The 12,566-nt window shown below is 32.6% G+C and overlaps 1 protein-coding gene across 3 annotated transcripts in view; it reads left to right on the top strand.

Annotated features, from left to right (window-relative positions):
- Fer1HCH (Ferritin 1 heavy chain homologue) overlaps positions 1–10,635 on the top strand; it is a 70,668-nt gene extending 60,033 nt beyond the window's left edge. For all 3 annotated transcript variants that reach the window (XM_066740390.1, XM_066740391.1, XM_066740389.1), the window contains one exon: positions 9,823–10,635. In XM_066740390.1, coding sequence (XP_066596487.1) covers positions 9,823–9,978 — 156 coding nt within the window. In that variant the 3' untranslated portion in view covers positions 9,979–10,635. The remainder of the gene's footprint in view (positions 1–9,822) is intronic.
- Positions 10,636–12,566: the final 1,931 nt, after the last annotated feature.

Raw genomic sequence — 12,566 nt, 5'->3', positions numbered from 1 at the left:
TACTCATTTGACTGAAAGAGAGCTATCTTTTCCTCACCACCTTGCGGTAGATAGCTAGGTGCGTTTTTGTTTTTACATTCAGAAAAATTTTTCAATTCATTAGCTGTTATTCATTGCAACAATAAATTAGCTTTATTATTGTAACGAATATCAGTTAATAAATGGAAAATTTTTTCTGAGTGCTAGTGGTTTCCCCAGTAGGCCTAATTCACTAAACTTGTATTGACTTATAATTGTTCGAAGAGCCGAACTCTGCCTTCAAAGCAGAGGTAGGCACTTCGAGCAATTATAAGTCAATACAAGTTTAGTGAATTAGGCCTACTGGGGAAACCACTAGCACTCAGAAAAAATTTTCCATTTATTAACTGATATTCGTTACAATAATAAAGCTAATTTATTGTTGCAATGAATAACAGCTAATGAATTGAAAAATTTTTCTGAATGTAAAAACAAAAACGCACCTAGCTATCTACCGCAAGGTGGTGAGGAAAAGATAGCTCTCTTTCAGTCAAATGAGTAGCTGCTGGAAAGAGCAAGAGTAAGAGAGAGAGAGAGAGAGAGAGAGAGAGAGAGAGAGAGAATTACAATGTTACCACGCTCCACGCTGCATCGCTCTCTCTCTCGCTCACTTCTAGTAGCCTTTCTCTCTAGCAACCAATACGTTTAGCGTAACTACGTTGCAGAAAGAGACACTGCTAGAAATGATAGAGAAGCAACGTGAGCAGCATTGCCGTCTCTCTCCGTCGTTCATTCTTTCTCTCTTACGCATCGGCCAATCACGCGCTTAGTCCCCACTATGGGGCATCAAGAGGATCTCCGTCTCTTGATACGAATTAAGTGGCTAACCCGTATAGCAAGATAACGACTTACACATGGATATTACGGGCCCGTCAAATAATTTTTGTATTGCTATTTACTTTTTTCCAAATTTCAATTTTCGCCATGGTAAAAATTTATACTTGCCTAACATTTGGATTTCACTATTTATTTTAATTAAAATATTTTATATTTTATATATATTAATCATGCTAGATACGACTTATGTACTTGCCGGCCTTTTTTTACAAGTGAAGCTTGTTTTATGTGGGATATAATTATCAAACATTCTATATGATGTAATTTAACGATGAAAGGAATCGGAACAATAACGAAGAAACAGGCAGCTTAGAAGATGTGATTAATGTTGCACTTTAATGCACTTTATTGTACTTTACGGTACTTTACGCACTTACAGTATTTTATTATTACATTTTACCGAGCTTCATACACACACACACACAGCTAAGGAAATGTTCTATAACACTATATATTTCCAAGCTCGTAGATGCTTAGTAATGTTTCACACAATACCTCGCACAGCAATAGCAGTTAGTAACCAGCAAACCTAACTACTTATGCCCTGTTCTTCATCTTTATTTGTCTCAAAACAGAAACTCGTAGAACATTCTTTTATATGCTTAAACGATGAATGCAGGGAGAAGGGGGCTCCATTGTAGTCGGAGAGAATTAGATTTTTTTCCACTTCGTGCTATATAGAACTTTTTGTTTTAATCTGTAATTTAAAACGTCCTTGAAGAGCTCCTACAGTTTCTAATACGAAAGAGGTCGGGAAGCTCATTATTATTGCAAATAAGTTAGAAAAATGTGTTTTCCTCCAGTTTATTTTGAAGAACTAAATTTTTTTTTTATTGTATCAAAAAATGTTTCAAATAATAGTTTTTCGCAATTTAATTTTCTATAAGATAGATAGGGGTTTAAAAAACAAATTTCTTTTTAATTTATAAAATCATTAGTTGAATTTCAGGAAGCGGAAAAAAGTTTATTCAGTAAAAAAGAATATAAAAAACGCTTGATTGCTACCGAAATTTCACTGAAAGGTATCTTTTAATTAATAGAATATGCTATACAGGCCACTTTTTGGTATCTAAAAATGGCGGCCTATCGCAAAATTATTTATACCAAAACTTCATGTAGCTACCAATTTGTTTCTGATGGTCATAATTTAACGAAACCATTTGCAATCCATTGGTATTAATGTTAGTAAACAAATGATAAGAAGAGCATATTTTCAAAAAATAAGAAAAGCATTTTTTAACAGATAAAATCCGTTTCTACGGTTTGCATTTCAACAAATATTGAATCTAAAGAATTGGAATAAAGCCTATTGCAATGTTTATCAAAAATATCATTATAATTGGACCAATAGCAGCCGAGATCCTTAACTTTCAGTTAATCAATAATTACGTTAGAAGCATTGGGTCTTTTAACATGAAAAATTTGGAACGTTTATAGTACACATACTACCTCGAAATATGAATTTTTTTCTCAAGCTTTCGACGGTTTAGTTCATTTAACACCAATAACAAAACTTTGCCGAAATTTTTGCACACGGTGCTAGCGATCTATCCACCGAGTGGCACCGTGGTGATGGTAACGGATTAGCAGCCGCGGAGACGCACTGGAGACAGATTACTCTTGATTATAATAATGATTATTAGACCACCAAAGGTCACACGATGATGAGCGTTTTTTTTTTATTTTACTTGATTAAACCAATGAATTATATTATTGCATTAGAAAACAATAATTTTCAAGTTTTCAGTTGGTTATGCACTTTGAATGATTAGTTAAGGTAGTTGTTTCATTGCATTCAGACTCTACTAGTCAGATATATTTTAAGTTCAAAACAAATAAAATCCTATTTTACAATTTAATTAATAATGATGAATTATCAAATAATAGGTGGAACACAATCTAAAGAAAAGTTTGCATTTTCATATTTGCATCTAATTCCATTTTACCAACTATCATCTTTTAATAGTTTTTTTACTTGGTTCTTTTCATAAAAAAAAAATTATTTTTCGCTCGATTTTATTTTTTGAAGTGCCATATTAATTATAAAATTGTACTCTGCAACTTCACCGCGAGTCGGCTTTATAAAATAATGATTAACGTGCATGGAAATCTCTTTTATTTAACAAAAAGATGCTTAATGATATGTGAAAAAATGTTATTATTATTGTTTCTGTAAATAAATTTAAGAGTTAATTCGGTGAAGTTGTAGAGTATAATTTCACAATTAATATGGTACCTCAAAAATTAAAATAAAGCGAAACAAATTTTCTTGTATAAAAAACCATGTTAAAAAAATAATTACAAGATGATAGTTATTAAAATGACATTAAATGTAAATATAAAAGTGCAAACTTTTCTTTTACATTGTGTTCTGCCTATTATTTGATATTTCATCATTATTTATTAAATTATAAATTAGGATTTTTTAATTTTAAATTTAAGATGTTTGTCTAGTACAGTCTGAATCAAGCGAGACAACCACCTTAAATGCTCCTATGAAATTTTCATGTCAAGAAATATAAAGTTAAGAAAAAATACTCATTATCGTGTGAACTTTGGTTGTCTAATAATCATTTTTACAATAAAGTGTAATCTGTCACCAGCGTGTCTCCCGTCACTGCTGATCCGTTACCCCCACCACCGCACTACTCGGTGGATAATACTGGATAAATCGTTAGCGTTGCACAGTGGTTCCGAGGACACATTTGGAAAGGATAAATTCAGATTTATAAAAATCCAAGTAGGGTTCAGTTTAATTCATTTTCTTTTATTATTTTGAGACATTCGCACCTATCACCTTCTGCCGAATTTTGTATTTTTTCATTTTCTTTGATTTTTTATTTTGCAGCTGCCATCTATCGACCATTGGGAACATTTGCTTTTGTAATAGGCCGTTTTCCTCGTTACTTGTTACTCTTAGGTTGTTGGGATCATTGATTATGAATCTGATATTCAAATTGAAAAATGCAAAATGGCGGGTGCAATATGGCGGACAACACTTTTAAAACTAATCAGATACGGTCAATACTTAAGAAAGAACCGTTTAAACTTCTGCGGAGAATCCTAAAGTGACAAGTTTCAATCATATCTGATTAATTTTAGAAATGTTACGCGCCATATTGCACCCGCCATTTTGAATTTTCAAATTCCCCCCGAATATCAGATTCATAATCAAATATCCCAAAAACCTAAGAGAAATAAGTAACGAGGAAAATAGCCTATTAGAAAAACAAGTGTTCCCACTGCCCGAGTGATGAACGCTGCAAGTTGCACTAAAAAATCAAAGAAAATAAAGAAATGCAAAATCCGGCAGACGGTGATAAGTGTGAATGTCTCAAAATAATCAAAGAAAATTAATTAAAGTGAAACTCACCTGGATTTTGATCAATCCGAATTTATCCATTCTAAATATGTCATTGGAACTACTGTGTGTCGGGTGCAAAAATTTCGGCAAAGTTTTGTTATTGGTTTTAAATGAACTAAACAGTCGAAAGCTTGAGACAAAAATTCTTATTTCAGGGTGGTATGTGTACTATAACTGTTCCAAATTTTTCATGTTAAAAGACCCAATGCTTCCGACGTAATTATTGATTAACTGAAAATTAAGAATTTGGGCTGCTATTGGTCTAATCATCCTGATTTTGTTTTAAATTCATGGATTTTTAGAAATATTGCAATAGAGTTTATTCCAATTCTTTAGATTCAACATTTGCTGAATTACTAAACGTAGCAACAGGTTTTATCTATTAAAAGATGTTTTTCTTATTTGTTGAAAATATGCTCTTCTTATCATTTGTTACTAGCATTAATACCAATAGCTTGCAATTGGTTTCATTAAATTATGACCATCATAAACTAATTGGTAGCTACATGAAGTTTTAGTATAAATAATTTTGCGATAGGCCACCATTTTTAGGTATCAAAAAGTGACCTGTATAGCACATTCTATTAATTAAAAGACACCTTTCAGTGAAATTTCAGTAGCAAGCAAGCGTTTTTATACTCTTTTTTATTGAATAAACTTTTTTCCACTTCCTGCTATTCAAATAATGATTTTATAAATTAAAAAGAAATTTATTTTTTAAACCCCTATCTATCTTATAGGAAATTAAATTGCGAACAACTTTTATTTGAAACATTTTTTGATACAATAAACAAAAATAGAGTTTTTCAATATAAACTGGAGATAAACACATTTTTCCAACTTATTTGCATTAATAATGACCTTCCCGACCACTTTCATATTACAAACTGTAGGAGCTCTCCAAGGACGTTCTAAACTACAGATTAAAACAAAAAGTTCTATACAGGGTGTAACAGCAATTATGTTTTTAATTTTAACCACATATTCTTGGGACCAAACTAAGTAGAAAAGTCCTCTACTATAAGGTTCGGAAAAGCATCATTGCTGAGATAAATCAATTTTAAATCGATGAATCAGGGCTTTGATTCAACGGAAAAATTACTTTACTCACACTTTCGTTGACAGTTCCCCTTCAAAAAACAAAAGAAGTTTGTACTTCTCCGTCGTTCCGTATTGTCGTACACGCATACACACACACTCACGCAACTACGCCGATTAATAATATTACCTTCTAATGCCTTACATTCCTGTGATTCTGGTGCTGATGAAATCTATTTTCTGCCTATTTTGAAAAGGATCCTCAATAGCATCAATTTAGTTGAAAAGTCTGGAGAATATTACGGCGTTATTCGTAGATTAATTTTCAAGTCGTTTGATTTTTTTGCTGACGCAACATATGAACTGGTCTAAGGTAGTCAAAAAATAAGTATTATATTATAAAAGCTATTATAAGAAACTGTATTTTTTTCTACTTTTAGAAATTTCACTGTTTTATCAGATAGAGCAGTTGGCTGCATCATTGGAAGATCAAAATGACTCTAAAATAAATTTTCAAGTGAGGCCATAGCGTTCTGTGGAAATTTCGACCTAAGTGGAGAGCTTGTGCGATCCCTTTACGAATACATAAGCTTATTTTCATTTTATGAAAGGACAATCCACAAAATTAAGAATAATTTTTTCTTTAACCCATAGATTATCCATAGTTTTTGCCTTTTTGCATAGTGTCTGTCTAAATGGACTTGCCAGTAAAACTAGCCAATTGCTAGACCAGATTCTATTTTCTAGTGACTACAAGTTGATGTATGGTCACCAAAATGAAATATTTTATAATTCACCAAGCAATTTGTAATAAACTTTAAAAGAAAATAGGATAAGTATTTACTAACTTATCTGAAATCTCCTCGTACATAAGAGCGTGTAAAGACTATGAATAAAAATCTACAGCATTAACAAAAAATTATTCTTAATTTTGTAGCTTTTCCTTTCATAAAATGAAAAAAAGCTCATTTATTCTTAAAGGAATCCTTCAGGCTCTCCACTTATTAGGCCGAAATTGCGAAACAAGATTATGGCTTTACTTGTAAGCCAATTTTCGAGTCATTTTGTTCTTCCAATGATGCAGCAAACTGCTCAATGTGATAAAGCAATAAGATTTTCAAAAACAGAAAAAATACGATTTCTTATAATAGCTTTTTGAATATAATACTTATTTTTTGATTACCTTAGAACAGTTCAAATATGTCGCGTCACCGAAAAGATAAAACGACTTGAAAATTAATCTACGAATAACGCCGTATTATTTTTCAGACTTTTCAATTAAATGGGTGCTATCGAGGTTCATTTTAAAAATAGACAGAAAATAGATTTCATTAGCACCAGGATCAGGAATGTAAGACATTAGGAGGTAATATTATTAATCGGCGTAGCTGCGTGAGTGTGTGTGTGTGCGTGTACAACAATACGGAACGACGGAGAAGTACAAACTTCTTTTGTTTTTTGAAGGGGAACTGTCAACGAAAGTGAGATTAAAGTAATTTTTCCGTGGAATCAAATCCCTGAGTCATCGGTATAAAATTGATTTATCTTAGCAATGATGCTTTTCCGGACCTTATAGTATAGGATTTTTCTACTTAGTTTAGCCCCAAGAATATGTGGTTAAAATTAAAAACATCATTGCTTTTGCACCCCGTATAGCACGAAGTGGAAAAAACTTATTATTTTTCTGGCCTCACTCCCGGACTATTAATGTTAAACCTTTAAAGGACCGGCGTTTTTTTAATTCAAAAATGATATCACAGATATGGACAATTCATTCATATGTAGGCCCAGCATGTCCAACCGAACTCCCCCCTCTTTTAATGGCCACTAAAGCGGCCAGGCCAGCCGGGAAAGCTTTGGCCAATAAATTGAGTTATAAACAAAAATTATATATCTTTCAAAAATAAAAATTTCATTTTTGGGGACTTTTGATATCGCTGTTTACGAATATCCACTGAAGAATTAAATATTTTAACATTCAAGATAGCTGACTAGTACATATCGTAGTCTCTACTTGATGGATTTGAATACTTCCCTTTAGAGTTACCCAGAGCTAATGGCGAGGAGTCGGAAGTTTTGTAGCTCCATTTTTTTCTCATTAAATATTTTTATGAATTTCTTTATTATTATTATTGTGATTTTTTTATATTTTTAGTGTAATTATAATTAAAATAAATTACTTTTCTAAAAGATTCTTAGGATATTACTGATGATTTATTTAAACCAATTCTGATAACAACTCGGATTCAATGATATTAAAAACGATATTTACAAGCTTTCTACAAATTTTAAAATGATTCTATATAAACATTTCGAAATATTAGAAAACCACCCACTAAAGTGGCCACGCCGGTCCTGTAAAGGTTAGATATTCAACTGGCACTGTGTAGTGGGTAGTAGAAGATTGGCAGGCCACACGTTTACGCGAATTAAAAGAATCGGAGCTGAAAATTCTCGTATTACAAACTTATGTGCGTGTAACTTTGTACATGGCGTAAATCTCAGTGTATAAGTGGAGATTGTATTTATCATAGATGTGTGCAGATATATATATATGTATATATATATATATACATATACGCGCTTCTTCGCCGATCGCTCTGTCCTCCACCACTCGACTTGTTACAAAAAGAGTCGCACAACTAGTGTAACATTAGAATTTTCCTTTGTTAATGCTGCTGCATTTTATTGCTTCAATAAGGTATAGCTATTTTTGAAATGATTGTACACAAAGAACTTTGCTAGACTGCCTATTTATTGAACACTCTCTACAATGACCTTGTTGTTAGAAGTCCGCATGACGACTGGTTCCCAGACTCACAATTATCAACTTATTACTCCAATTTCAAATCACTCAGTGGCGTAGGACTTACTCCTAATTATATATATGTAAACAACGCGTGCAATTTAAAATTAACACGACTACTTCCAAGCGCTCGGCTGTTTTCGACCATGTTTGCCCCTGTTTTTCGCCTATATAGCACAATATTTTCACAAAACCAAAATATACATTTTGTTGAGCTTAAGTTGCTCTTTCTAAATCTTTTTTTTTTATCTGAATAGGATAATCCGAATTGATAGGAGAACCTTCGCAAAAAAGCTCATTAAATATTCAAACGTTAATTACGCAGAAACTAATTAACCAACAATGTTCAAATTTCTACACATAAACTAGACGTAAATGTCTATCATCCCTCAAAGTTTCAGCTATTAAATTTACAAAATGGCAGAGTTGTGATTTTTCAAAAAAGGTACCAATGTTCTCGTTTCTTCTAATTTTTTCGGCTCCTAATTATCCGATTGGAGATTTTTAAAGCTCATTTTCTTTGTCTTTCCATTCTGTACGATTCGTCCATTGGCGTCATTAACATTGCATGAACCGTTTTCAAGATATCAACGAAAAACGAAAAAAAATCCATTTTTTTTTAAGAAAAGTTTTAATAAAAAACGAATGGAAAAAAGTTGAGAGTTGGAAACATGAAACTTAACTTTTAGGGATAGTTCCAAACGTGACTGTGCCATTCGCTTCCGGTTAGGTTCTATGTCAAGAAACGGGTAAAATTTAGCTCTATTACTTGGCTTTCTGTGAACTTTCATGGGTGCGCAAGGCAATTTAGCGAGAGGTCAATCCGACGGAACCAACAGTTCGATTGATATTTCTCTGTCAGGCACGAGTAATTGTAATTTCACACTAGTGCATACGGAACTACTTTCTGACATTCGAGAGTTAGACTGACCATTTCCTTTGAACGTGCCAAGCAGCGTTGCCAATTCCGCCATTTTTATTATACTACGCTGTACAGTGATGTCAGTGATGCCAGAATCAAGCTTTTAGCAACAAAAATAAAGTTAACCGCTAGCCAGCAGCATTATTGAAAATTTGAAGGGAAGGGATATATACCCCTTCCCTTCAAATTTTCAATAATGCTGCTGGCTAGCGGTTAACTTTATTTTTGTTGCTAAAAGCTTGATTCTGGCATCACTGAACAGCGTAGTATAATCAAAATGGCGGAGTTGGCAACGCTGGGTGAGAATTACGAGCTTCCTTTGTTTATTAAAAGAGAATTGTCAACGACAGAGAAAACAAAGTAATTATTCCGTTGAATTAAACTCTGATTTACCGATTTAAAAATGAATTATTTCGGGAACAATGCCTTTCCGGAAAAAATGCTACAGCACTTTCCGGCTCGGTTTGCCTTCAAAAATACTTTCTACAAAATACGCCTCATTGCTGATATATCTTATATGGTACAGAAACTGATTTTCATATTAAAAAACTCAAGGGAACCTTAAATATACTAAAGTATACATGAGCTGTATTCAATAATATCGCCTTATTACACAACTTCGAACCAGACACAAGTTTGGTCTGAAATATTTTTTATTAGGGTTGTCAGACGTCACGACAATTAAATATTTGAAGATAAAACCGATACAATGTATATGAAATTATTTTAATAATTCATAATCTGCCTTTCCATAAACTTTGTACTGTTAAATTTATTTAAATTGATGAAGCAGGAATATGTATGACTAATAAGGTTTTTTATATTTTCTGTTTACAGTTGGTAGATTATCTGACTGCAGACTTTTTGGATGAACAATATAAAGGAGAGCGCGATCTTGCTGGAAAGATTTCCACCTTGGGTAAGATGATGTCGACCCATGGTCCTTTGGGAGAATTTTTGTTTGATAAAAAGTTATTAGATAATCATTCTTAATACTTATATATCTCTTTTGTAAAAATTGTCACTAGTAATTTTAATTTACAACAATTTTTAATTTTTGTCATTTTTAGCGTATAATATATTATAATAAGAAAATATTAGTAATACATTTGATTTTTTGTATAAACTATTATTGAATTAAGTAGGCTATTACTGTTTTTATAATACTTTATTAATAATGATCTATAAAAATATAGCAATATATGAAACTGTCTTCTTAAGTCTGCCGAACTTAAACCTTAAGCAGGAGGGTGGTTCTGAGAATAATGCCTTTATACTTTTTTCAATCTGGAACTTCAATCATTGAATCGTATAAGTAGCAATTGGTTAAAAAATTAATTTGCCCTAGCATATTGGCCAGAAATTTTCAGGAAGATTTGTTAACCTTTTGCACTCTAGCGATGCAGCTCAAGTGAAAAAGTTAATGAACGGGATGTTATTATTAGACAGATTTTGTATATTTAATAACTTTTTATTTTAGAATAGTGTCTAAAGTTTTATTAAAGTTTGTCACCTTTTCTATTTTGCGGTTTTAGGATGGCAGGATTAGGTGGACAGCCTTTATAAAATATCACTTACAATTTGTTAATCAATATAAAAAAAATATTATCTTTATGCAAATACAAAATATTTTACCAAATATATATTAAATATTTTACTCACATGATATTATGGTTAGAGATCATATAAACTATTCATCTATTAAACTGTTAAGTTATACTTTATTTTGAAAGAAATTGTATTAACTCCTAATAACTTCAAGGTAACTTTATCCGCCTTGCAAATATCAATATTTCTACAACACTATAGACGTAATTTTCTAGTGTTTGGCTTATCTTGAATACTGGATAATTTTGATCATGTGGAGCGCAAAGCAGCCGCTATTTCGGTATTTCAAATTTCTAATGGTTCTAGGGATCCTCCGAAGAACCTTTCTGAGATCAAAATACTCTTTTCTTCTATGTCAAATTGCCAGGTACGCACGCGATACGATCGCAAACAACGGCGTAGGCTTTCACGAATCCAACACCTGCAGTTGCCATTATTAAGCTTTTCGCTCCGGGGATTTTTCCTTTAAAATTGACCTCGCATTTTAGCTGAATTTCATGACTTAAGTGAATGAACTTCTTATGACAAGTCGCCACACTGAGTGCTGGTTCATGTATGGACCACTCCCGGAGAGAAAGTTAAGGCTAATGTAAAAAATTATAAGTGAAGGTTTAAGAGCGCTTTTCAATGTTTTTTGATGTGTTGATTACAATAAAAATAGTGAAAAAAATATCAGATTCATATTTGACCCTGCACTTTGAAGGTCAAATAATGAAAATGCGTATTTCAGCTTGAAAATTGGTATACCTATGTTTTATGAACCGCTAAATACGATAAAAATAGTAAAAAAAGTTCTAGTCACCTCTTTGACCTTAAAATTTGAAGGTCAAAGAAGTCATTACAATTTTTTTTTACTAATTTTATCGTATCCAGCGACTCATAAAACGTAGGTATACCAATTTTCAAGTGCAAATACGCATTTTCATTGTTTGACCTTCAAAGATAATTTTGAAGGTCAAAGAAGTAATCAAGATTTTTTTCAATATTTTTCCTAAATTTAGTGCATTAAATTGACCTTATAAACATCTATTACGTTCGCTTTTCTTGTTTGTCTATATATGGACCAGTCCCGGAGCGAAAAGGTTAAGAAGGCTCCTACGCGTAATGTCTCGAACTCGGGCCTAACATTGTTTAAAATTTAGAACACGCTGAATCTAACGGTACTCTTATTATACCGCTTATCGGCCAAACATTCAAGAAATTTGAGCTCAAAGCTGACAATTTTAACGTGGACTCTTATGGCAGATAAAGTTGAATCAATTAATTACGAATGAAATCTTATTTCTCCAGTACTTTTCTTATTATATTTTGTAAGAAAAAATCTTTTTTAACCCTTTCCCTTCGAGCGCCGCTTATAAGCGGCGCGCATAATGTCTTGTACGTACGAGCGACGCCTATAGGCGGCGGCCACGCGACAACTTCTGAGTCGTCACCCCATACATTCGGCATTCAAACGATTCATACATAAGAGCAATCTGCAGTGGATAATTTAATACTCATTATATAGTAACGAAGATTGTTTTATTTGGCAATATTGTTATTTAAGACCTAGGAAAATGTATATACAGCAACAACGCATATTGTGAGTATTCGCGGCGCACACCCGTACAGAAACATTACTTCGGCGAACTGGATATCCAAAGCGAAAGGGTTAAATGACATTAATGAAAATATCGGTTATCGTACTAAAAAAAAGATATTAGCGAAAGTTTGAATGAAATCGGGGTATTTCCGGCAGCTGTAGGGGAGCCAGCTGATCTCCAATTTGGGGACAGCGTTCGGGAAAAGCGCGTACAAGTTGAGATTCCAATTTCAAGCAAAAACATTAAATAAAAAATAAATCGTCATAATTATATTTTTTATTTATTTAATTATTTCTTAGCTATATTTATCACCCTGTTACGTCCTGAGTTGACTGTGAGTTGTATAGTAGTCTCAGGAAGAGTTTAAGTGTGGGTTCCAGTGACTGGTGT

This window comes from Prorops nasuta, unplaced genomic scaffold, assembly GCF_024137725.1.
Source record: "Prorops nasuta isolate Cenicafe-Biocafe unplaced genomic scaffold, Cenicafe_Pnas_1.2 PNAS00023, whole genome shotgun sequence".
NCBI classification, from domain to species: domain Eukaryota; kingdom Metazoa; phylum Arthropoda; class Insecta; order Hymenoptera; family Bethylidae; genus Prorops; species Prorops nasuta.
The sequence above is the reverse complement of the archived record's forward strand: the minus strand, read 5'-3'. Positions and strand labels throughout refer to the sequence as shown.